The 26,341-nt window shown below is 38.4% G+C and overlaps 1 protein-coding gene across 3 annotated transcripts in view; it reads right to left on the bottom strand.

The window, feature by feature from the left end:
• Nucleotides 1-26,070, bottom strand: part of LOC144967577 (uncharacterized) — a 46,744-nt gene extending 20,674 nt beyond the window's left edge. The window contains exons 1-3 of one of the 3 annotated variants that reach the window (XM_078905023.1): nt 10,562-10,614; nt 10,163-10,301; nt 1,248-1,413 (exon numbers count right to left, since the gene is read on the bottom strand). In XM_078905023.1, the coding sequence (XP_078761149.1) occupies nt 1,248-1,413; nt 10,163-10,211 (215 nt within the window). In that variant the 5' untranslated portion in view covers nt 10,212-10,301; nt 10,562-10,614. Of the gene's footprint in view, nt 1-1,247; nt 1,414-10,162; nt 10,302-10,561; nt 10,615-22,504; nt 22,736-25,869 lie in introns of those variants that run through there. The other 2 variants (XM_078905022.1, XM_078905021.1) reach the window with 2 other exon arrangements.
• Between the last annotated feature and the right edge of the window lie 271 nt (nt 26,071-26,341).

The following is a 26,341-nucleotide window of genomic DNA, read 5'->3' as shown; positions in this document are numbered from 1 at the left end:
GTTACCTGGAGTGAGGCAAAGGTCTGTGCCAAGGACAGAAGAAGATGGAAGAGTGCTGTTGAGGCCCTATGCTCCGCCAGGAGCCAAGAGGCATAAGTCAAGTAAGTCATCTGACCTGCAAATAAGAGCACGTCGATAGAAACGTAGTCCAAGTAGATATCAAATCATTGACCTATCGTCTCAAATAGGTGTATGTCGGGACCATTAGAGGAGTTTATATGTTTTGTTGAGAAGAATGAATACAGAATTTGAGAGTGCTAAAACAATGATTGAATATTTTTGATCAGTTTGGCTTTAATATGATTTTTTAGCATCTGGGTCATCCCGACATAATAGCGTTTTGGGACGATCGAACACATGATTCTAAATTCAGTTTTTGGCAACTAAACCACTTCGACACGACAGCGTTTAGAGGCGATGGCTCACATTTATTTATTTAAATGAACACGCCTTTCAGCACTTGGTCGAAGGCTGTGGAATTTTCTACCATATAAAAAACGTTCATTGTCTTCACTAGAGGATTTCAAGCGGCGATTGAAGACATTTTCATTCAGACAGGCTTTCCTTTAATAGGGAAGAAAAATGTGATTCCAAAATAATTGTTTCTTATCTAATTGGAAGTGTAAAACTACTCTTCCGGGGAACTGAATACATACCTTCTGGTTTCAGATTGATGGCATCCTATTTTCTAGTCTATATGAATATGTATACCAGTCGTCAGTAAACACCATCCACCCTCGCTCTTCTACGTCCCGTAATTTTTATAATATGACTGTACATCCTGCTAAAGTAACTAAAGTAGTTATGCTACCTTATACTCAATATGTAACCTATTCATTATTATTCATTATTCCGAAGGACTGGTTACGTGCACACTTCCACGGATTTAGGAACAAAAAATAAATAGAAAACGTGACGTCAAAACTTAACTTCCCTATTATGTGTATTAATGCATTGTTCGTGTACTGTGTTAGGGCTGAATGTTTGTTATGCGCCCTGAGCCGTCCAGATGAAGGGATGTTTGGCTCACTATAAATCTATATCATTCTTCTTCTTCTTCTTCTTCTTCTTCTTCTTACTTACACTACTATATCATTATTATTATTATTATTATTATTATTATTATTATTATTATTATTATTATTATTATTATTATTATTATTATTATTATTATTATTATTATTATTATTATTATTATTATTAATTTCGTGATTATAATCTTAATAGCAAAAAATAGAAACCCATACTCGTGTTGAAGGCGGAGGACACGGTTTGGCACAGTGCCGTAGCTGCCGTGGTTCAGGAATATTAAGTCTTGTTTCAGGCCAAATTCCTTCATCAGCCCACGCCCAAATGGAATGTCGGCCAGACCGGAGGTGTCCAATTCATGCTCTTGTAAATGATGATTTGGATCTGAAGGGTGAGAGATAGAAATGTACACTATGAATTGAAGCAACGAAAACATAAAATAAAACATACAACCCCCACTCCCTTCCATACCTCCCCCCCCCCCGAACCAAAAAGCAAAGAAAAGAAAAAAGAAACAAACAAATTAAAAATAAATAAACCCGTCAAAAAAAAAAAAAAGCACCAAAAAACAAACAAACCAAAATCATCGCTAACAAACAAACAAAAAAATAATAAAGGCAAAAAAAAAAATTAATTAAAAAACCCCCCAAAAAACAAACAACAAAAACAAAAAAAATTACAGAACAAAAACAACAAATAACAAAAACAAACTAACTTCTTACAATTAAAAACAAAACAAAACAAAAGAAACAGCCCCCCCCCCAAAAAAAAAAAAACAAAAAAACAAAACAAAACAAAACAAAACAAAACAAAAACAATAATAAATAAATAAATAAATAAATAAATAAATTAATTAAAAAGGCCATATAAAATATTGAGATTATTTATGGCAGTCCCGATAGCTCAGTTCGTAGGGCACTCGCTCCACACGGAAAGGCACATGGATCGATCCTGAGTAAAGTCGAGATTTAGTCTAACTCTCCGTGTCCGTCCACAAGTGATTGGGTAGCCGGTTCTGTTTTATCTGGTGGGAAATACTTTGCGATAGACTAGCGTCCTATCAAAAGGAAAGCAAGCAATTGCTACTGTCGCTTTTGAAACGGGAATTAGCTCTGAGGGACTTCTTTTTTATGTATAGTGCAACATCCACTAAATATGCTAAAAGCGTTTTACAAGATGTCCCAAACCAACAGCAACACTTAACATGTCGGACGAGACACTCTCGACGCCAGTGAGATGATAATATTACAATTTTATTTTTGACAGAGACAACTGTTAGCGGCTAGGTACTCCTTTTACATCTGTTTAAGGTGATAAAGAATGTGAATAAAAAGCTTTTCCCTTTTCCAGGGACTTAATTTTGCGTATTGTATTTTATAGAGATTGATGTAAGATAGAAATCTGAAAAGGTGTGTAGGAAACAGTGCCAAACAATGTGAAATAAAAATATAAATAAACAAACAAATAATCAAACAATTACATAATATACAAACAAAAGAAACAACAACAAACAAATAAGCAAACCAAAAACAAACAAAAAACCCCCAAAAAACAAAACAAAAACAAAAACAAAACACAAACAAACAAACAAACAAACAAAAATTAAGACAAACAAAACGAAAATAAAACCACATCCCAAAAATCAGTCGACTTCGACTGGAGATGGAATCTCAGACCTCCCTAAAAATACTTATAATTTGCAAATTGTTCAGCAAAAATGACAAAATTGAACTGTATGGCTTGAAAAATCAGTTTTCCGGACCTACTACAGTGTGATATCAAAGGTTAGAAAAGATAATCGTAAGAGCTGTCATATTCCGCTGCCTCAAGTGGTAGTGAGATATTTTATAATTAATGAAATAATTCTCTTACAGTGAGAAAAAATATATTGTGTTAAATTATTATACAGTGCGTGGGGAGCTGTAAGGTCTGGGCCGGACGTCCCGCTTGCTGAAAGGAAATTGATGTGCATTTCGAACCCAACATCTCTCATTTCCAGGTGCATTGATCCTGTCTGACAGAGATTACTGCATATGGCCTCTCATGTATTATTGTGTCCATAACAGCGCCTTCCCTTGGTGTTCCCTGTTTCTACTGAGTTTGTTATGGGCGCGACCGAGTCCCCGGCGGTATAACCGGGCTAGGGAGTAGTTGGGACCCCTTCCTCTTAAGGTGCAGGAGACAGAACCCATAGGTGAGTGGTACACGCTCTGCTCCTCACCCACCCACCTCACACTCATTCTGTAGTGTGGTGTCCTCTGTATGTCCTTACTTTTCTTAATCTACCCCTATAGCTCATACTTGTTCCTAGTGCTGTAACATTAACACTTCCATACTCCCTCTTTGGTCGGCCTGTGGCCCATGTCTTCTGTATGACTATCTGTGATTGATTGTAATCATGTATCCTTCTTAAAAAATTGAGATTTTTAGGGGAAAGGGCTGGTATCCCTTTGTTTAAGGCCCACAGAATCTCTCATCGACACAAATGACCCAGGACGTGACGATCCTCTGTTTATGAAATATGGCCCTTTAAGCAGAAATAATAACTGAAATAGATAACTGCAAGCCAGGAAACAGTAGGTGGCGGGGAATGGGCGACCGTCAGTCATGAAAGAGACTGTGGGAAAGACAGAATGAAGGCTACTTGGCTAAACCCAATAAAAATTAATTATATGAGGAACATGCATCTGCAGCTCAACTCCTGATGTTATGCAGCTGACAAGGAATACAGGTTAGGGTGGGAAGACAGACCAGAGACTCCCCAGCATGCCATAAGAAACAAAAGGAAATCATACGAGCTCGGACGTCCTCTCGAAAAAGGTCCGCGCCAGACAGTGAGTACCCAGGCTGATCTGCCCGAAAAGTAAGCTACTGGGACAAAGAAATTCCAGAAACATTTGAATATTTTACAAATTAACATTTGTGGAATCAGGAATAAAAAGACAGAGCTGAAGAAATTATTAAATGAAAAGGAAGTTCACATTACTTTACTTCAGGAAACCCTGTATAAAAATAGCGATCCTTATATTGCTGGTTATACATACTATACCTGCAAATGTGACGACTGCCGTGGTGTTATTACTTATATAAGAAATGCCATCACGGGAGATGTTACTTCTAAACCATCACAGAACTCAACCGATGTACAGAAAGTCACCTTATGGCACCTAAATAAGGAATTTACCATTTACAATATTTACAACCCTCCACGATGTACTATAAACCTAACAGATCTAAACAGTTCCCAATACAACAACACAATAATTGCTGGTGACTTCAATGGCCACTCTCCACTATGGGGATACAAAAATTTAAACAACACAGGAAAAGAACTAGAAAAGCTTTGCAATACAACCAACCTCACCATTTTACAAAATGCAGACTCAGTCCCCACCCTTCTTCACAGAGCTCATATGTCCCTGAGTCATCCCGATCTAACCATCATCTCCTCTGACCTTCTGAATTCTTGTCACATTAAAGTCCTGGATGAAATAGGCAGTGACCATAAACCAATTTTAACACAAATAACAGTTCAAACACAGAAGAAAACATTTGAGCAGAAATCCAAATGGAATTTCAAGAAAGCAAACTGGAATGTTTTCACAGCAGCATTAGATGACCAGCTTCCAAAAATTACAGATACATCAAGTGTAGAACATTTAAACGAAAGCCATTTTTGCAGCTGCAAAAGCAGGAATTCCAAGAGGTAGTCGACAAAATTACAAACCCTTCTGGAGCAAAGAAATTGAAAAAGCAGTAAATGCAAGAAAGGAAACAAGGAAAAACTTAAAGGAAAACAAAACCATTAAAATCAAGATTGAGTACAATAAAGCATCTGCAATTGTCAAAAGAACTATTAACAACGCTAAAAGAAAGAAATGGGCAGACACATGCGCTAATATTGACCTCAATCTAAATGGGAAAAAGCATGGGCCTTACTTAATAATCTTAACAATGAAACCCCGAAAACCAACCCAAAGCCCATGAAAACTGCAGAAGGAACAATCGTAGATGACCCCCCCCCAAAAAAAAAAAAAAAGCTATAATCTTCAACAAACATTTTGCTTCAGTAAACAAGGCATCAAAAATAAGTGAAAAGGACAAAAAAATTCTCATATCTGTTCAAAGAGGGCATTATCATGTCAGAACTTCACAGAGCTATGAAAAAACTCAAGTTAAGGAAATCCCCTGGAGCAGATAAGATACACAATGAAATGCTCTTACATCTTAGCGTGAGAGGTAAACAGATGTTTCTCAAACTTATAAATCTAACTTGGGAGACAGGAATAGTACCAAGGGGATGGAAAAATGCTATTATAATTCCAATCTTAAAGAAAGATAAACCATCCGACGAAACGAAAAGTCACCGACCAAAATCTCTCACCTCATGTGTTGGAAAGATCGCTGAGAGCATGGTAAATAACCGATTATACTGGTGGCTGGAGACATGTGGCCTACTAAATAAATATCAGGCAGGCTTTAGGATAGGACAAAGAACAGAAGATCAATTGTTTAGATTAAGTCAAAAAATAACTGATGGCTTTCAAGATGGAAAACATACAGTCGCGGTTTTTGTTGACTCCAACAAGCCTATGACAACGTATGGAGGAAAGGGTTGTTATCAAAAATGATGGACTACGGAATTGATGGAAATCTCTACTTCTGGATTAAATAATTTCTCAGTAACAGAACAATCCAAACAAAAATTAATAACGGACTGTCAAACAGAGAAGTATTAGAGGGAGGTCTCCCACAAGGATCCTGCCTCAGCTGTACTCTCTTTCTTATTTTTATAAATGATCTACCAGAAGTATTACAGACAGAAAAGGCCCTATATGCTGACGATTTAGTTATGTCGTATAATACGAAGCACCTACCAATAGCCTCCAATAGAATAAATGAAGATTTAGAAAGCTTAAACACCTTCTGTGATAAATGGAATTTAAAAGTAAATTGCAATAAAACAGTCTACTCCATATTTACTAAGAGCCATCCTGTTTCCAAGAAAGAAATAACACTCTCCATCCAAGGCCATCGACTCGAGAAAGAAGAAAATCCCACATATCTAGGCATACAGTTAGACAGACAACTATCTCTGAACAAACACACTCAGAATGTAAAAATGAAAGCCACAAAGAGACTCCAGTTACTAAAACGACTAGCCAGTACTAATTGGGGAGCAGACAAAAACTCGCTTCGAAAACTCTATTTAGGCTATGTGCGTTCCGTCATGGACTACAATTTAGCCCTCCAAAATGTAGGTAGTAAAACACACATAAAACCTTGGACAGAGTACAAAACCAAGCCCTTCGCTTCATCTCCGGTGCCCTGAGATCGACACACATACTAATGTGGAACCACTTGGACTTCGCAGACAATCAGCAGTGCTTGAAATGGTTGAAAGATACAAACCAAAATAGGAAAACCATCCAAACAGAATTCTAGTAGAGAAATGGAAACCAAGAACAAGATTAAAACAAAAATCCCTGCTACACATTGCTAACAACTTGAATGAAAGACACAGACTCCCAGAAAACAGAGAAAAATCTATTTTAATCAGTCAAAAACCTCCATACGCCGAACTAAAACTTCTAAAAATAAAGACTAACCTCATAGAAGAAACAACAAGAAATAAAAACAAATCAGATATACAAACATTAGCAATGAAGACAATACAAGAATACCCAGACAACTGGATACATGTTTACACAGATGGATCTGCCCACAAAGGAACTAAAAATACTGGGTATGGGTTTGTAGTAGAATACCCAGATAAAACCCGTGATAAAATCCACAATTCTTGCGGAAGCTCCTGCTCAAACTACAAGGCAGGGGCAGTTGCAATAGAAGCCTCACTGCGACACCTCTCTTTTGTTTTCCAGCGAAACCCTTCAAAACTTCAAAACACTGTCATCTTCACAGACTCCAAATCGGTTCTCCAAGCTCTAGATTTAGATAAACTCTCCTCAACCTTCAATAGTTTAAGATCTCAACTAGATGAATTCCTTACAACACACAGAGTAGACTTATCTCTCCAGTGGATACCGGACATTCAAATATACCAGGAAATGACAATGCAGACAGACTAGCCCGACTCGGATCAACAATTTTACAACCATCAATTCCAGTAACCTTAGACACAGCGAAACAAATAATCAAAACAAATAAGAGAGAAGAATGGATAAACAGTTGGGCAATAAGCACCATGGGTAGATGTATGTTTTCCCATATGACCACTACTGTAAAGACCGATTGCCTAAATAAGCTCAGAAGGCACCAGCAAAGCATCATCTTTCAACTAAGAACACAACACATACCGCTCAACAACCATTTAAGCAAAATTACAAAAGACACATCCCCTTCCTGCCCCCTATGTCAACACCCCAATGAAACAGTAACACACCACTTGCTTGAATGTCAACCTCTTAAAGACCTGAGATGCACATTCCTCCCTACAAATCCAAGCATCAGTAACACACTTTATAGTCACCAGGAACAACTACAAAAGACGTCTAACTTCTACGTCATGGCACAAGACCGAAGGGCTAGAGCTCAGGTGGTCGCTGGTTCGGATAAGTAAGTAAGTAAGTATAGATAGAATGCGCTTGGCCAAGGAGTTCACACATTGCATCCGGAAGTATAACGACACACACAAACTGTGTAACATGAAATTTTTATAGTTGTTAATACAGTTGAGTTGGAACAATCACAAACGCGATGGAAAAACAATAACAAACCTGATAGTTCATCTGATACTATTTACAGTGCGTAATCCATATTATGACAATTTCAAGTTTGAATAACTCGAGAACTGTGAGATTTTTAGTTGATTGATATTAACACGTGTGCACTTGGAGTATGCAATTATAAAAATAAACACACTAGTTCTCTGAGTTTTCACCACTATCATTGTTTGCTGAATATTGACTGTTTGGATAATCCAAATCATTTTGGGTTAGAGGCAGAGAGGCATGGTCATGTTCTCTACACTACTAGTTTTGTGTCTTCATTCACCACTAAACTGCCGTACGCTGGAAAACACGTATTTAAAAATTTGGCCAGAACACTTGTCATTCACCTATCGTTCGATTAATTGTCCTATCTTGTCAAAAACGATAAATTGGGTTCCAGGACGTTTTCTGGCCAAAGTTTAATATGATTTCAGAGTCTGCAGTAATTGGTTAATGATTGGAAAATCTGGAATGATAAGCTAGAAGATCGTTAAACGTTGGTCTGTCTGACTCATAGATATGCTCCAAGACATGAAGCTTGACAAAAAAGATATAGAACTCTAAATAATTGCTTGAGAGGAATAATGAGAATAACAATATGCAAAGAATGAGAGGATTCTGGAATTGGCAGATGCAGAGAAAATTAATGTGGTGGTGAGAAGGAAAAGGTGGAATTGGATTAGGCGTCTTGAGGACAGGGGAAAAGAACGAATGGTAGCACGTCTGACCGGTAATCAGAAAGTCTGAGGTTCGATCTCCTGTCGAGGTAGACTGATTTTTTAAACTGCTTTTTTTTCTTGTATTTTTCTGGCACCTTTCACGGACACTTGTTCAGATCTTTACCAAAAGCCGAAAACCGTTCTAGAATCCGAATGTCCAGAATCAAATTCTCACGGGAGGTACTTACTTATATTGATGCTATGCGTTTAGCCATAAAACGCATAACATACACCAGCCAGATATAACGTACCAACACACCACACTATGTGTAACATTGAACGGTTATAGTCTGATTGATAGAATTTAGTGAGAACTACTCATTAAAAAAAACAATAAAGAGCAGATGAGACGTAAATTCCATTCCTTCTAAAGAAAACATTTGGTCACCCAGCTCCAGCGTGTCGTGTTTCAGAGCGTGCAGGAATTCGGCGTGCTAGAATGCAGAGAATACTGTATAGCAATCCGAGCTTAAGAGTGGTCAGTGGCTTTTAACAACAATGATAGTTGCTTATTTAAGAGGTCAGCATCGGCCTTGTTAGCTTATCTCAATTGTACACCGGTCTTTATATTATCGATACAGTTATTGATTACATGTGAACGTAGGGGTCAAGTTATATTATACTAACCCATCCGGACTTCCGAACCGACGTGCATATATTTTGCAGGTCTGATAACCACACGTATTTATAGGCTTGTTTCAACATTGTTGTTAGCCCTTATTGTAATAGAGGATATTTTGCCTTGGTTTGAGAGTATTTGCATGACAACAATGGGATTATAAATATCTGGGTTATCAGACCTTAAATGAGTATAGGATGTTCAAGTTATATTAAACTAAGGGTACACACACACACACACACACACACACACACAGAGAGAGAGAGAGAGAGAGAGAGAGAGAGAGAGAGAGAGAGAGAGAGAGAGAGAGAGAGAGAAGGCACCTAACAGGACTTCTCCTCTCAACTTGCTCTCACCATTTGGGGCTAGAAAAGAGAGACTTTAACTTTAACAGGGGGCTTTTTGGAGACAAGACTGGACAACTCTTCTTTGTCGCATTCCGGAGAAACACGAATTTAAAATCTTGGATAGAAAACTAGTCCTTCAACTATCTATCGATACTACGTGTTTTTTCAAAGTACTGCGCCCCTTCCTCTCGCTCTGTGCGGCTTTTACGTGTGACATGCCAATCACTTTCAGACCGTATGTCCCCATTCGAGTACGACTGAGTGATGCAAAGTTGAGTCCTTGGAAAAAGCTCTTTAATCACTTTATTTCACCAGGTTCACATTTGACACGAGTACCTGGCCTGTTGTAGTGTTGTCTCTGAAAAAAAGGATGTAATACTGTCGAACAAACGTTGGCTGGGGACCGACCCCCTGTAAAGAGCTTTGAGCAGTTCGGACATAGCTCTGTATAAATACTCAAAATGTTTTTATATAATATACTGTTTGTTGTCACTTTTATTTAATTATTTATTTAATTAACTTATCCATTTATTTGTTTATCTATTTATTTATTTAGCTACATATTTATTTATCTATTTACTTATCTATTTATTATATGTTATTTCACTTTTTTTCTGTAAGACTAACTTGAACGAATCTCTGAATGAAATGAGTGAAAGAATGACAAAATATTTTCCTTGTCCTGAATCAAATTAGTCATTCAATATCACAACTAACCGTAAACATCTGTTGCTTGCTTCTTTAAAACATAAACACCTTCGTCCATGTTAGAAAACTCCAAACTTTGCTTACAACGAATTGACAATTGACAACCCAACCGAGATGAATGGGAAAGTGACAAATTAGGGAGCAGGCACTGGCGTAAGATATAAATTTGCAAAGCCGTGTATGAAATAGTGTCACACGAAGTAGATAAATACAAGAAAAAAATCACATTCAAAAAGTCTGACTCGAATGTGGGGATCGACTTTAGACCCTGTTTCCGCCGGTAATCAGGTCTTTAGTTCGATCCCAAGTCGATGCAGAGTGATTTTATTCTTGTATTTTTCTTTCCGCTTTGTCTGACACTGTTTAGAGATTTTTAGTCCCCTTTAGGAAACTCCAAACTTTACTAACGACTAAAATCCCAACAGAGATTATGGGATATACAGGGACCAGAGAAATTCAGGTGAAGACAGAGAATGAATGAAGAGACGAATGACGGCTGCAAGAGGTAGGTGGTAGGTGATAACAAAAGGTTCACAACTAGGTAATGGTCGTGGCTACTTTTAGTTTTATGCATTGGTCATAGTGATATTATGACATAAATCATGATAACAACCACACACACTTCACCACAATTATTCACACAAACACACTACACACAGTCACACACACACACACACACACACACACACACACACAACACAACACAAACCATGGCCCGTTTTAATGAACGAGGACTAGATTTAGTAATTTACTAGTCTAGTAAATGACTAGCTCGTGTCTAGTGTCAAGTGTCTAAAAAAATCGGATTTCATGAACATTTTCTAGTCTCGGACTAACTAGTCTCTTGCCTAGAAGTGGGAGTTGTAAGGACGGTGACTAATACTCTTCAACAGTCGTAACGTCACTTCCTTCCTAATGACGCTTGGTAACTTAGTAACACTGGCTCTAAACTATCGGAACAATGGCGGAAGCCCGTATGAAATATTTCTCCGGCCAGCAAAAAGCGTTTCCAGAGGAAAAAACCCCATAAATTTGATCATGTTTTGACTTTTACACATTCTGATCACAAGGCATATGAAAAGTTCTAGCCAGCATGAAGAATAAAAAGTAATGATTTTCTTTGTTTAGAACCAAGATGGCCGCCGTTGCCGGGCGGCGTGACATCAGACTACTGAATCCTATTCGGCTATTTGTGCGGGTAACATCACTTCTCTACTACACGAAGGCAGGTAAGATACAACCGCTTTCATACTTACAACGCAAAAGTTTTCCAAAGAGGAATATAGCAACACACGTGATATTGCACCCCGTGTGGTGTCCGGGGTCCCTCAACTGAGAAGGTCAAGAATGGCCCAGCGTGTCGTAAAAGGCGACTAATGGTGTGTGACTCCCCCATCTTTGAGTCACCTGGTCCTCCAGGTTGGGGGTTGTCGAAGGGTTAACACCCCTTTCCGTAAAACTCAAACCGTTGCAGAAACGCAGACAGACAAATCAAATCTTTTTTTAGCTTGGACGACCGAAGAGTTTCTGCAATGACAGAATTTATGAAGGACAACAGACCAAGCCGAAAGGACTCTGCTGACCCGATGACGTCTTCGCCAAACAATCAGCTTCGAATTGCGTCGTGGAACGTTCGCACCATGTATGAAGCAGGAAAAAGCTCTCAAGTTGTGACTGAGATGAGAAGATATCGGCTGCATATACTTGGAGTAAGCGAAACCAACTGGATACAATCCGGACAGAAACACCTCAAGTCTGGGGAGAAGATTTTATATTCAGGGAGAGGGGACGGGATTCATACACAGGAAGTAGGAATAATTCTAAGCAAGTTTTCCCAGAAGTCACTGAGAGGATGGGAACAACACGGAGAAAGGATCATCATGGCGTCCTTTACAACATGGAGTAAGAAGATCAACATGAACACTGTACAGATCTATGCCCCAACAAATGACGCAACGGATGAGGACAAAGATACATTTTATAGTCTGCTACAACAAGTCATTGACAAGTTGCCAAGGAAAGACATCAACATATTGATGGGAGATGCGAATGCTAAAGTGGGACAGGATAACGTAGGTTATGAAGGTATCATGGGACGTCATGGCATGGGAAAGATGAACGACAAAGGTGAGAGATTTGCTTTCTGTACATTCAACAGTTTGGTGATTGGAGGATCAGTGTTTCCCCATAATTTATATATTGTAAACACGCCTAACAGGCAAGACGTGTCGTTGTGTGCTCTGGTGTATTTTAATTGTTTTGTGATTTCTACATATTGATACCTGGACATTTTTACTTCGTTGTACTCGTTAAAACATACTGTTTCTTATTGTATATTTTTTATCAATTCTTAAGAAAGGACTACTGTATAATTCTGTATTTTATCATGGAAACTGTAAGTTTTAAAAGATTTTTACACAGACACTTAATAGCCGCCGCACTCTTACGAACATTGTTCACCTTATTTTTAGCCGTGATTTACCACCATCATTCTTTTAATAATTGTGAACACTTTTATTCAACATCTGATTTTTACAACAGGCCTCGAGGCGGTAAACGTAAACAACGTCACATGCCAGCTGTGATTTTTAACTCAAGTGATCCGGTTTTTTACAATAATATTAATAAGAACAGGCCTCGGGGAGGCAAACGGAAACAACATAACATCTCAATGGTAACAACTCGTCGTCCACCCCACCCCCACACAAACCCCCGTCCACCACCAACACTTGTAACTGTACCGACCACAAACAGTTTCACAAACGACAACAATAACATTATTATTGGTCTTCTGAATGCACAGTCCTGCCGTAACAAAACCGAAGAATTAAACGATTTATTAACGGAGAAGAACTTCGACATACTATTTATAGTAGAGACATGGCTCTCACAGTCTGGAGACGACCCAGTTGAAAAAGCTATGACACCCCCTGGGTACCAATTTAGATCGTATCCAAGGAAAGATCAGCGAGGAGGTGGCGTTGGCGTATTTTATAAAACAAAATTATCTAAACATGCGGAAATCCTCGAAATGCGCTGCAAAACAATGGAGGCCATTGATCTTAGATTATCCCTCCAGAATACAAGATACAACTTCAACTGCATCTACCGACCGCCAGCAAACAAGAAAAACAAAATAAAATTACCTGATGTTAGGAAGGAAATCAACGAGATGCTAACTTTGCAACACACGCGTCCTGGCCATTCAATTATACTCGGCGACTTTAATTTTCAATTCGACAACGTCACAGACACCACTAAATTGCACGAGTCATTATCGGAGAACAACATGTGCCAGATCGTAACAACGCCAACCCACTCTGCTGGTCATATTTTAGATTGGGTAATTGTAGAAAATTCAGAGTTCCAAAAAACCAACGCCACCGTCGATTATCTCCCCTTTTCGGACCACTCCCTCATTTCTTTCAATCTTGACGTTTCAAAACCATTCCAAGAAACCACCACCACATCAACCAGAAACATTAAAGGCATTAATTTGGACAATTTCAGAGGCGATTTAGAAACAAAACTTACTAAAAATTCAATGATTTCTCCAGACCAGTGGAATAGTTGTCTCATCGAAACGCTTGACAAACATGCGCCATTCCAAACAGGACCGTCACCAACCGCAAGTATGCTCCGTGGTATACGTCGGACGTTAAAGAAGCTAAAACCAAGTGTCGGAGAGCAGAGAGACTGCTGAAAACATCAGGCCTTACGATTCATCGTGAAATATTCAAGAACGCATTTCGTGTCTGGAAGACAACAATAAAAAAGGCAAAGACCACGTGTTTTCTTTCAAAATTCGAAACTTCTAAATCTTGTAAACAATTATTTAACATCTGCAATGATCTACTTGGACGTAAAAGATGCACTTCATTACCATCTACAACCAATCAAACAGACTTGCCAAACACATTTGTCAACTTTTTTAAAGACAAAATCCATAACATTCGTTCAGAACTAGATCGGCATGAACCATTTATAGATACAAATACACTCTGTGGTACCCCTTTAGACAAGTTCCAACCAATTTCACCTAGTTTCATAAACGAGTTGATAAAAAAAGCCCCCATTAAATCCTGCGACCTTGATCCCCTACCAGCACAGCTTTTGGCCAGCTCCATCGATACATTATTACCATCCATTACATCAATCATAAATACATCCATACTGACTGGCGAAGTTCCATCGTGCTTTAAAAGTGCCCTCGTCAAACCACTTCTGAAGAAACCATCACTGGACCACAATATATTAAACAATTATCGTCCTGTATCAAATTTACCTTTTTTGTCAAAACTTTTGGAGAAGGTAGTTCTTACACAATTAACATCTCATCTTAAGAACAACAGTTTGGAACAACCCTTTCAGTCAGCCTACAAACATCAACACAGTACTGAAACGGCGCTTCTTAAAATCTTTAATGACTTGTTATGTAATGCTGATGCTAACAATATCAATGTATTATGCCTTTTAGATCTTTCAGCTGCCTTTGACACCATTGACCATGACATTTTGTTAAGAAGACTAGAAAATACGTTCGGCATAAAAGAAATTGCCCTTAAATGGTTTACATCATATTTACAGGATCGATGGCAGACTGTCGTGGTGAATGGTGTTCAGTCAGAACAAGTTTTACTAAATTTTGGAGTGCCACAAGGCTCTGTTCTTGGCCCTGTCCTTTTACTGTATATATGCAGCCCCTTTCTCGTGTGATATCCAGATTCAATCTGAGTTATCATTCTTATGCAGATGATACGCAAATATATGATTCAGCACCCCTTAGTAATTTACAGTTCTTAATACAACGAATTACGAGCTGTTTTAATGAGATTAAATCTTGGATGTACCACAATAAGTTAAAATTAAATGATAGTAAAACTGAGATTTTAATGTGTGGAAGGCCGAGTATCCTTAAACAGGCAAATAAATCACCTTTTACTCTCGGAAATAGCACAATAGAATTTTCAAATAAAGCAAAAAACCTTGGCGTCATCATCGATAAAGATCTTTCCATGACAAGCCACGTGAATAACACCATACAATCTATGTACATAGAAATGAAAAAAATAAGCAAAATTCGTAATTTAATATCGAAGTATATAACAGAACTTTTAATTAATTCCCTGGTGTTATCTAAATTGGACTATTGTAACTCCCTTTGGGCGAATTTAGCTAAAGACAAAATTAGCAAACTTCAGGTTGCTCAAAATAACGCAGCCATGCTCATTGTACGCAATAACAAAAAATACCCGTCAGCAACTCTTCTTCTCCGTGAGTTACATTGGCTTCCTGTGGAAAAAAGAGTTGCCTATAAGATTTGTACTGTTGTCTACAAATCCCTGAGCACGAACAGTCCCTCCTATATTAAAGACCTTCTAAACATATATGTCCCCAATAGAAACTTGAGGTCAAGCAATGACCAATCAATCCTTGTCAAACCTAAGCCATTGCGTAAAATAGGTGAACAGTCTTTTCCATTTTCGCCCCCCCCCCCAATTTTTGGAACTCTCTCCCATCACACGTGAGATGCTCGGATTCGTTGACGACATTCAAATCTCGCTTAAAGTTTTATCTTTTTACGTCATAATGTTGCAATATTATTTTCATATTTTGTTGTTGTTAAATTTAATTCGTATCACGTTTCCTTCACACTTGTCTCACTGTAATATGTTTTGTTTTATATCACTGTAAAGCGCTTAGAGCCTGTGACAACGGGGTAAAGCGCTATATAAATGCCATTTATTATTATTATTATTATTATTATTATTATTATTATTATTATTATTATTATTATTATTATTATTATTATTATTATTATTATTATTATTATAAGAGGATCCACAAAGCAACTTGGGTCTCACCAGATGGTGTGACAGAGAATCAGATTGATCATTTTTGTATTTCTCGAAGATTCAGACGTTCATTAGAAGATGTGACAGTACGGAGAGGGGCAGATGTTGGATCAGACCACCACCTGCTATTGGTAAAGACTCAGAAAACATGGGACCAGATCGCATACAAGAAGAAAATTCCAGGTGAATGCACTAGATGGGGAAAAGAATAAGGAATTCAAACTACAATTGAGTAATAGATTCCAACCTCTCGCTGAGCTCGAGGAGGACATAGATGTAGAGTCACATTGGGCAAAGATCAAGGCAGTCTACATAACAACTTGCCACGAGGTATTAGGTGTAAAGAAATCGGAATGGATAAGTCCAAATACCTTGGACCTTATTGAAAAGAGGAGAACAAGGAAGGAACAAGTGAATGCAAATCGAACAAGGGCTTCAAGACTGGATGCACAAGAGCTGTATCAAGCCATAGCTAAGGAAGTCAAAAGATCTGTGAAGAAAGACACGGAAGCATTCATGAACAGACTTGCAGAGAAAGCAAAAGCAGCAGCGACATGAGGACACATGAGGATCCTTTATCAAACTACCAAGACACTTGCTGGAAAATATGGGAAACCAGAGGCACCAGTCAAAGACAAAGATGGGAAAACTATTTTTGGAAAAGAGGCTCAATCTGAGCGATGGAGGGAACAGTTCAACAGCCTTCTGAAGAGACCTCCACCAGACAACCCACCGGAAATTTTGCCTGCAAGGAATGAGCTACCAATTAGCTGTGATCCACCATCGATAGCAGAGATTGTGTGTGCCATTAACAAGATGAAAAGGGGGAAAGCTGCTGGAAGAGACCAAATTCCACCGGAGGCTCAAAAAGTTAATGCTGAAAGAAATGCTGAGGCCCTGCACCCACTATTTGAGAGAATCTGGAATGACGGGATATTCCCAAAAGATTGGAAGGAAGGACATCTTATCAAGCTTCCAAAGAAAGGGGACCTCAGTAATTGTAATAATTATCGAGGAAAAACTCTTCTCTTCCAGGAAAGGTTTTCAACCGTATTATTCTAGAGAGAATTAAGAATGCAACAGATGCTAAACTGCGGGACGAACAGGCAGGTTTTAGGAAAAACCGTTCAACCACCGACCAGATTGCCTCTCAGCGAGTCATGGTGGAACAGTCTATAGAATGGAACTCTCCTCATATTGTCAACTTTCTGGATTACGCGAAGGCTTTCGACAGTATTGACAGAGGAACATTGTGGAAAATTCAGGCACATTATGGACTCCCTGAGAAGATAGTAAACCTCATTAAGGAAATGTATGAAGGATCAAGTTGCAGGGTTGTACATGATGATCAGCTTACTGACAGCTTTGAAATTAAGACTGGTGTCAAGCAGGGATGCTTGCTCTCACCATTCCTGTTCATCCTTGCCCTTGATTGGCTAATGAAGGAAACCTCAAAAGGGCGAAGAAATGGGATGCAGTGGACCCCCTGGACACAGTTGGATGATCTGGATTTTGCAGAGGATCTGGCTCTTCTGTCCCGCACCCAGGACCAGATGCAAGCAAAAACCACAATTATAAACAGCCTCTTGAAATCAATTGGTCTAAGAATTCACCCTGCAAAGTCAAAGGTCTTGAGGATAGGTACGCGTCAAAGGGATCAGATCAAAGTAAAAGATCAGGAACTTGATGATATAGATACTTTCTGCTATCTTGGGAGTATAATTGACAAGGATGGAGGCACGGAAGCAGAGGTGAAAGCACGGTTAGGAAAGGCACAAGCTGCATTCACATCTTTGAATAGAGTTTGGAAAACTAAAGATATCTCCCTTCGACTAAAGCTAAGATTTTTCAACTCAAAAGTGAAGTCTGTCTGTCCTTGGAACGCATCACAGGCATGTATAAGGAGTGTACAGATTTTCGTAAACAGGTGCATGCCGAGTGGTTAAGGCATTGCACTGTGACCCGGAAGGTCCTGGGTTCGAGCCCCGCTTCAGGCACTTTCATTTTTTTCCTTGAGCAAGATTATTAACCCTCAATTTGCTCACTTGGGCAACATGGGTGATTCCTGTTGACATCAGACATCTTGTTTGATGAATTTTCTATATTCCTTCGTGGAATGCCTAGGCGACGATATCTTATGATGTCGTGGCGGAAAGGGCATAATTTCAAAAAAATACTTTCTAATCATTTTTTGGGGGGTTGTTCTTTGACGCAAACCTTTTGATTTCGGAGTCTTTCGTTCCCTCTCAACTCATGAGCCGATAGATTCAGTTGTTTCTTTGTTTTAGTTTTTACTCACAAAAATGTGTACTTTCAACGTTCTGCACTTATCTTTTAGTTTTTTTAAAGCCAGTGTCAATGGCAACAGGACACTTTTTGCCTCTGTCATTCGTTCGTAACAACGTATTTTCTTTCCGAATCGAAGCGCACTCAATCTAAAACTAGCTGCTACCTTGTTGACGCTATGACGACTCCTAGTAACTAGACTCAGACTAAAGCATGAAGTCTTGCTTCGGCAAATGACTAAATCTTGGACAAACTTAGTACGAAGGTGTCGTGATTTTAGTCCCGGACTTGCTTAGCCAGCTCACATGAATTCCGATTTGTTCAAGTCATTGACTAAAGTCAGAGATATTCAGAGACTAAGCGATAGTCCGTGTTCATGAGAACGGCCCCAGTTGTTTATCTTGCTTCTCATACCATCCACTAAAATCAATATAAGATATAGATAGGTTTTACGCGAAAGAACAAAAATAGATAAAGATTCTTTTTTCACGAATGCTCCATGGGAAGGCGTCCGACACAGAAGGCCCGTGTGTGTAAATTACCCTACTCAAGGATATGACGCCTGGGCCAGGGTTTGTAACCACCGTCACCAATCCGGTCACTATATTATGTGCCAAACAGCCGGTCAAGTCACTATATATACGCCAAACATCCTCAGTCATGTAATGAATGAAGATGACGACACAACTTGGCTCTTTGTTGTTGTTTTAAGGCCGTCAGTTCGCGATTATTCTCACTAAAGGTCGTCAACCATGTTTAATGTTTTGTATGTCGTTATGTTTGATTGGGCACGCAAAACATGTGAGTGTTTTACCTAAACGCGTTGCATCAAGAGAACGAATGCGTTTGTGCCTGTTTCAGTCCCTTGATCAGTGACTGCCTAATCATTTCACGGATGCATCAATAGAAGGAACGGAATTGACGTCACTCAGCTCCTTGTTATTGTTTTTTTAGACAGCCAATTTTGGTGATTAGCTGTCACTAAATTATAGAAGGAATGAATTTGACGTCACCGAGCTCTTCGTTATTGTTTTTATGCAGCCAATTTTAATGAATAATTCTCGATAAATTCTATCAATCATACTATAAACGTTAAAGGTTACACTTAGTTTTGTGTGTTGGAAAGTACGCTATATCTAGTGCGGGGCGGTCCTTGGCAAGCTTAAGGACCACGTCCTACGGTTCCTTGGAAATGAGAACCGCAAGGACCGGTTCCGGTTCCTAGAACCGGTCCTTTTCGACATTGAACATTCTTGAGGGACCGTTGGGACCGTTCATTCTTGAGGGACCGTTGGGACAGTCCATTCTTGAGGGACCGTTGGGACCTTACACGATGAAAACCGTGGTCTACAGTAGGTTCTCAGTGAAAGTGAGAGCGGAGACAGCTTCGTTGAGAGGGAGAGTGATGTGTGCTGTGCAGATAGCGCTATTACACAGGAGTGACAAGAATTGTGTGAGTGTGTGTGTGTGTGTGTGTGTGTGTGCGTGTGTCTGCAAAGATTGATGGTGTAGGGAGTTGAAAGGAAAAGGGATTGTTAATATTTTGTGTCTGTGGCATGCTGGGCCAAAAATATGGGAAGAGTTTGATTTGATTTGTTTATTTGGGTTTTTTTTTGTTTGTCTCCGTTCCTTTTTTCTCTTTTTGTGCGGCTATGTGGTCTTGTGGTATGACACTCGCTTTCGGATCGGAAGGTCCTGGTTCGAGCCTCGCTCGGCGCCTAGTTGAGTCCTTGAAAGACTCTTTACTCACATCTTATCACCGTACTCAGGTGTAAAATGAGTACCTGGTCGTCAACAGTGTTGTCTCTGTCGGAAAAAATTGTAACATCGCCTAACAAGCGTCATGTCTCGTTCTACATGTTACGTGTTGCTATTAGTTTGGGACCCATTGTAAAGCGCTTTGAGCACATTTAGTGGATATTGCACTATATAAAAGCTCAATTTTTTTTTTAAATTTTTAATTTAAAAAAATATTTCTACCTTTGGATAGGACGCTAGTCTATCCCAAAGTACTTTTCGCCAGATCAAACAAACCCAGCTACCCATTCACTGCTGAGTAGACAGGGAGTTCAGAAAAAAAAGCTCGACTGCACCCGGGATCGATCTCTGGCCTTTGCGTATAAAGAGAGTGCTCTATCAACTGAGCAATCGGGGCCCCCAAATATTCTATTGGGCTTTTCAAAAATACAGACGTTATAATTGTTACTTTGGAAGGAAGATATAATATGTGAAACTCATATTCTTTGATTAGTTAAAACATCAAACGAAATTTTAATATTATTGTATTATTTTAAAGGACAACAATGCGAAGGAGTGGTGACAAGGAGTGGTGACAAGAGATAGGCTAGACAAAAGAAAACAAAAAATCGGACTTGCTAGGTTCGAAACACACACACACACACACACACAAACACACACACACACACATCTTTAGTAGTCTCACTCATTTCAAACAATAACCCATTAGAGAAGAGGGGTGCTGCCTTCATCATAGACCATTGTCATTGCGATCATTATGGTGTAGTAAATTTTGAAATTTACCCCGTATCATGGAATCGTCCAAGGCGTTGATGATTGTCATGCGACACACATGAGGGCGGTTTGCGGAGTGGAGGGATATGGTCGTCTGTGTCGTTTAGCAAAAGGGGGTGGGTGCGATTAATTAAGTGGGATGAGTGGTGGTGATTGGTGGAAGATGGGCAAAAGAACCGAGGCAAAGAATCGCTGGGGCAGTAGTATGGCGCGTGAATCGCTGGGACCTTTGAAAGGTTATAAGAAGTAAGGACCGCCAACTGTTCTCCACTTTGGGACCAGTCCCCAGTTCTCAGCTAAAGGACCGTGGGACCAGTCCGGACCGGTCCTCAGCGCGGCACTAGTTATATCCGGTTGGCAGATGTTGTGAGCCTTTTAGCTAAACGTATAGATAGAATGAAATTGATGTCACTCTGGTCTTTGTTATTGTTTTTTGCCAGTCGCGTTTATGAGTAATTCTCACTAAACTGTATTAACCAGTCTATAAACGTTCAAGATTACACATAGTTTTGTGTGCTGGTCCGTTATACTTCCGGATGGCAATATTGTGAGCTTCAGAGGCAAGCGCGCACTATCTATTGACAGATCGAAGATGACGTCACTCAGGCTCTTGTTATTGTTTTTTGCCATCCACGTTTATGAGTATTCTCACTGTTTGTAGTTTTGTTTTTCAGCTCTCGGGTCAAAATTATTCTTGATATGGGTCAAAATTCGTATACAATAAAGCGGGCATGATTTCATACTTTACAACAGAATGTTAATTAGAGCCTCAAAACGATGTTACGTCGGGGTGATTTAGATGCTAAAAATAGTAACAATAAACATGAGACTTTAGACATTGAAAATTGGAATGATCGTTGAAATGAATAATGAAAAGAATAATGAAATGAATCTTGAAATGAATGAATCTTGAAGTGAATGTTGGTATGAATGATGAAATGAATCTTGAAATGAATCTTGAAATGAATGTTGAAATGAATATTGGAATGAATGTTGAAATGAATATTGAAATAATTGTTCAAATGAATAATGAAATGAATCTTGAAATGAATATTGAAATGAATATTGGAATGGTTGTTGACATGAATAGTGAAATGGGTATTGAAATGAATGTTGAAATGAATATTGAAATGAATATTTAAATTAATGTTGAAATTAATATTGGCATGAAACTTGAAATGAATATTGAAATGTTGAATCTGAAACCTAATAGTGAAATGAATGTTGAAATGAATATTGAAATGTTTGAATCTGAAAATGAATATTGAAATGAATGTTGAAATGAATATTGAAGTGAAAGTTTAAATGAATCTTGAAATTAATATTGAAATGAATAGTGAAATGAAAGAATCTTGAAATGAATGTTGATATGATATTGAAACAACTTTTGAAATGAATATTGGAATGAATGTTGAAACGAATATTGAAATCAATATTGAAATGATTGAATCTGAAAATGAATATTGAAATGACTGTTGAAATAAATGTTGAAATGAATGAATCTTGAAATGAATATTGAAACAAATATTGAAATGAATAAATTATTGAAATGAACGAACATTGAAATGAAAATTGAAGAGAATACATGTTGAAATGAATAATGAACTGAGTAATGAAAGAGACAAAAACAAGAGTGACGTCAATTTCGTTCCACCAGTAAAGTAATAAATCTACTCACACGATGTCAGAACAAGTGCAAGGTTTGGCATTTGTTTTTTAAATTCTCCCAAAGCCATAACTGTGTTGTAACCACTTATGTGGTAGCGAACGAACTGTTGAACCCCTACTATATTATGACCGTAACAACTGAGGTAGTCTCGTAAAAAGAAAGCAAGAATGAAGCAAAGCCGACAATCCGTCGAGCAAAACCCACGTTATAATTCTGAGTAACTATCAACTGCTTACACCTCCGTGTTCCATTGCTTTATTGGGTCAAGGCCGACTAAGTATGGTATAGTTATAATAGCCTAATGTGAGGAGTAATAGTTTACCGAGCAATTTTAGCCTGTGCTTGTTATGAACGTAGGGTATTAGATATTACTGGTCTGTTATTTATGTGTGCTAAGCCAAAAAGCTCGTAACATTCGCCAGCCATAATTGACGAACCAACACACAAAACTTAGTGTAACCTTGAACGTTTATAGTCTAATTAATACAGTTTAGTGAGAACTACTCATTTAAAAGGCTGGCAAAAAGCAATAACAATAACCAGAGTGACGTCAATTTCGCTCTATCTGTAAGTAATATGTTACAGATCATCTCAAACGGTATTATGTCGGTTTGAATTGGATCCTAGCTTCCAAAATTCATAGCCTGACCGTAGCCATCGTTATGTTATAGATAGTTCGAAGATGACGTCACTCAGGCCTTTGTTATTGTTTTTGCCATCCGCGTTTGTGAGTTGTTCTCACTAAACTGTATTAACCAGACTATAAAAGTTCATGGTTACACAGAGCTTGTGTGTTGGTCCGTTATACTTCCGGATGGCAATGTTGTGAACTCCTTGGCCAAGCGCATTCTATCTATTGAATACAACTCACGATATGTTTTCTTTTGTGGCAAAAGACTGGCATTTTGACGTCATTTTTTGGTCAGTATCAGGCCATAACTTTACGAAGGCCACGGCCTGACACCCTCGCCATCGTTAACTTATAGATAGTATGCGCTTGGCTAAGAAGCTCAGAACATTGCCATCCGGAAGTATAGCGGACCAACACACAAAACTGTGTATCCATGAACGTTTATAATCAGGTTAATACAGTTCAGTGAGCGTTTACTCATAAACGCGGATGGCAAAAAACAATAACAAAGACCCGAGAAACGTCATCTTCGAACTATCTATAGATAGAATGAAGTTGACGTCACTCGAGTCTTTGTTATTGTTTTTTTTTTTTGTCCATCCGCGTTTATGAGTAATTCTCATTAAACTGTACCTATTAACCAGACTATAAACGATCATGGTTACACGCAGTTTTGTGTGTTGGCCAGTTACATTTCCGGATGGCAGTGTTCTGAACTTCTTAGCCAAGTGCATACTATCATAGCATAGTGTGCGCTTGGCTAAGAAGCTCACAACATTGCCATCCGGAAGTATAACGGACCCACACACAGAACTATGTGTAACCTTAAACGTTTATAGATAGTATGCAGATGACGTCACTCAGGCCTTTGTTATTGTTTTTGCCATCCGCGTATGTGAGTTGTTCTCACTAAACTGTATTAACCAGACTATAAAAGTTCATGGTTGCACAGAGTTTGTGTGTTGGTCCGTTATACTTCCGGATGGCAATGTTGTGAACTCCTTGGCCAAGCGCATTCTATCTATAGTCTGGTTAACACAGTTTAGTGAGAATTACTCATAAACGCGGATGGCAAAAGACAAGTCTTTGGACACAAAAGAAAACAAATCGTGAGTTGTATTCAATAGTTCAACCAATGGAATCACTTGTTTCCTTGAGCACCATCGTGAACTTATAGCCTGACACTGACCAAAAAATGACGTCAAAATGCCAGTCTTTGGCCACAAAAGAAAACAAATCGTGAGTTGTATTCAATAGTTCAACCAATGGGACCACTTGTCTCCATGAACATTACTAACGACAACTCACTAGGCGGTGCAAAAAACAAATAATGACGTCAAAATGCCAGTCTTTTTGGGTTTCAGTATCAGGCTATAGATAGTATGCACTTGTCTAAGAAGTGCGCAACATTGCCATCCGGAAGTAGCCTATAACGGACCAACACACAAAACTATGTGTAACCATGAACTTTTATAGTCCGGATAATACAGTTCAGTGAGTATTACTCATAAACGCGGATGGCAAAAAACAATAACAAAGACCAGAGTGACGTCATCTTCGTTCTATCTATAACTTAACGATGGCTACGGTTCTTGTGTCAGGCCGAAGCCATCGTAAAGTTATAGCCTGACACTGACCAAAAAATGATGTCAAAATGCCAGTCTTTTGCCACAAAAGAAAACAAATCGTGAGTTGTATTCAATAGTTCAACCAAAGAAATATTGTTTCCTTGAGCTCTACTAACGATGGCAATCTTATAACATAACATAACATGTGGTATTGGGCAAAATAGGAAGAGATCCCTTGAATGCCCTGAATATTAATTAGTAATGCCATAAATCTATTGATTAAATATTACAATAATGATACACGTGGTAAAGATAGTATTTCAACTTAAATGTACTCATGTGGTGTACAAACATATCTTGTGAGCTTCTCAGCCAAGCGCATACAAGACGTCTATCTATAAGTTAACCAAGTGACAAATTAGGAAGCAGGCACACGTGTAAGACGTATATCTGAAGAAAAAAAATCGTACGATGCAAAGCAGGAAAGAAAAATACACGAAAAAACCCCAAAACAATCCCAAAAACCATCCTACTCGGTGAATGCTTTGTGTATTATTCTTAATGATTATTAATATCCATTTGAGCAAAACGAATATCAATAAAATCTATATTTATTGTAATTTTCTTCATCCGTATGTTTTGATTACAACAAACCTGGTCCTCTAATGATAAAACTGATAATATGGTTTTGAGAGTATTTAATCCCTGCAATATTTTGTTTCTATTTTTGAACTGTTTTAAGTAAAATAGTATTATGCCATCTTTAGTAAAAATAAATGGGTATGGATAAAACGTTAACCTTCTATCTTTTGCAACAGTTAAAGACTAGAACATGTGTGTGTGTGTGTGTGTGTGTGTGTGTGTGTGTATGCTTGCTCGCTCGCGTGTATGCGTGTTTGCATATTTGTGTAATTTCTGAAATGAATTTTTGTACATTTATGAAATTATTTAATTAAGAATTATTTCTACTTTGGCAGAGAATATGATGCATTGAAAGTAACTACCCAGACCTAGCATTTTTTACCATACCATTTATCACACACACACACACACACACACACACACACACACACACATACACAAAGATCTAGCGACTCTGATATCGATTACTACGATGTGTAAAATGAAATGGTTATCGGAAATTTGCAATGATAACATCGATAAGTTCAACTTACAAGATGTCAACATATTTGCTGCTTTTTCATCTCCTCTAACATCCATGGCCATTTCAGATCAAAGAGTAACACAACCAACGAAATAATTAATAACTCCTCTTTTAATAGTTTAGAAACACATCTGCAACATCAACAAACTCATGACATTCTTCTGTGTATGTCTCCGATAAGGATGTGTGTTGAAGTGTGAAGTGTTCGGCTCGTTTGGCTTAGATTTAAAACGAACACGGCTGACAATATAACGATTTTTTTTTCAGCTTGTGTTTTGATTCATTCGGCTTTCTGAGATCTGTGTCAAGTTGATCAGATTGGAGATTAATGGAAATTCCAATTTCAGTCCATAAATCTATAGATAGAATGCGCTTGGCCAAGGAGTTCACAACATTGCCATCCGGAAGTATAACGGACCAACACACAAACTCTGTGTAACCATGAACTTTTATAGTCTCGTTAATACAGTTTAGTGAGAACA

The sequence above is a fragment of the Berghia stephanieae genome, chromosome 3, assembly GCF_034508935.2.
Source record: "Berghia stephanieae isolate SIO BIC M18660-M18661 chromosome 3, UCSD_Bste_1.3, whole genome shotgun sequence".
Taxonomy (NCBI): domain Eukaryota; kingdom Metazoa; phylum Mollusca; class Gastropoda; order Nudibranchia; family Aeolidiidae; genus Berghia; species Berghia stephanieae.
The sequence above is the reverse complement of the archived record's forward strand: the minus strand, read 5'-3'. Positions and strand labels throughout refer to the sequence as shown.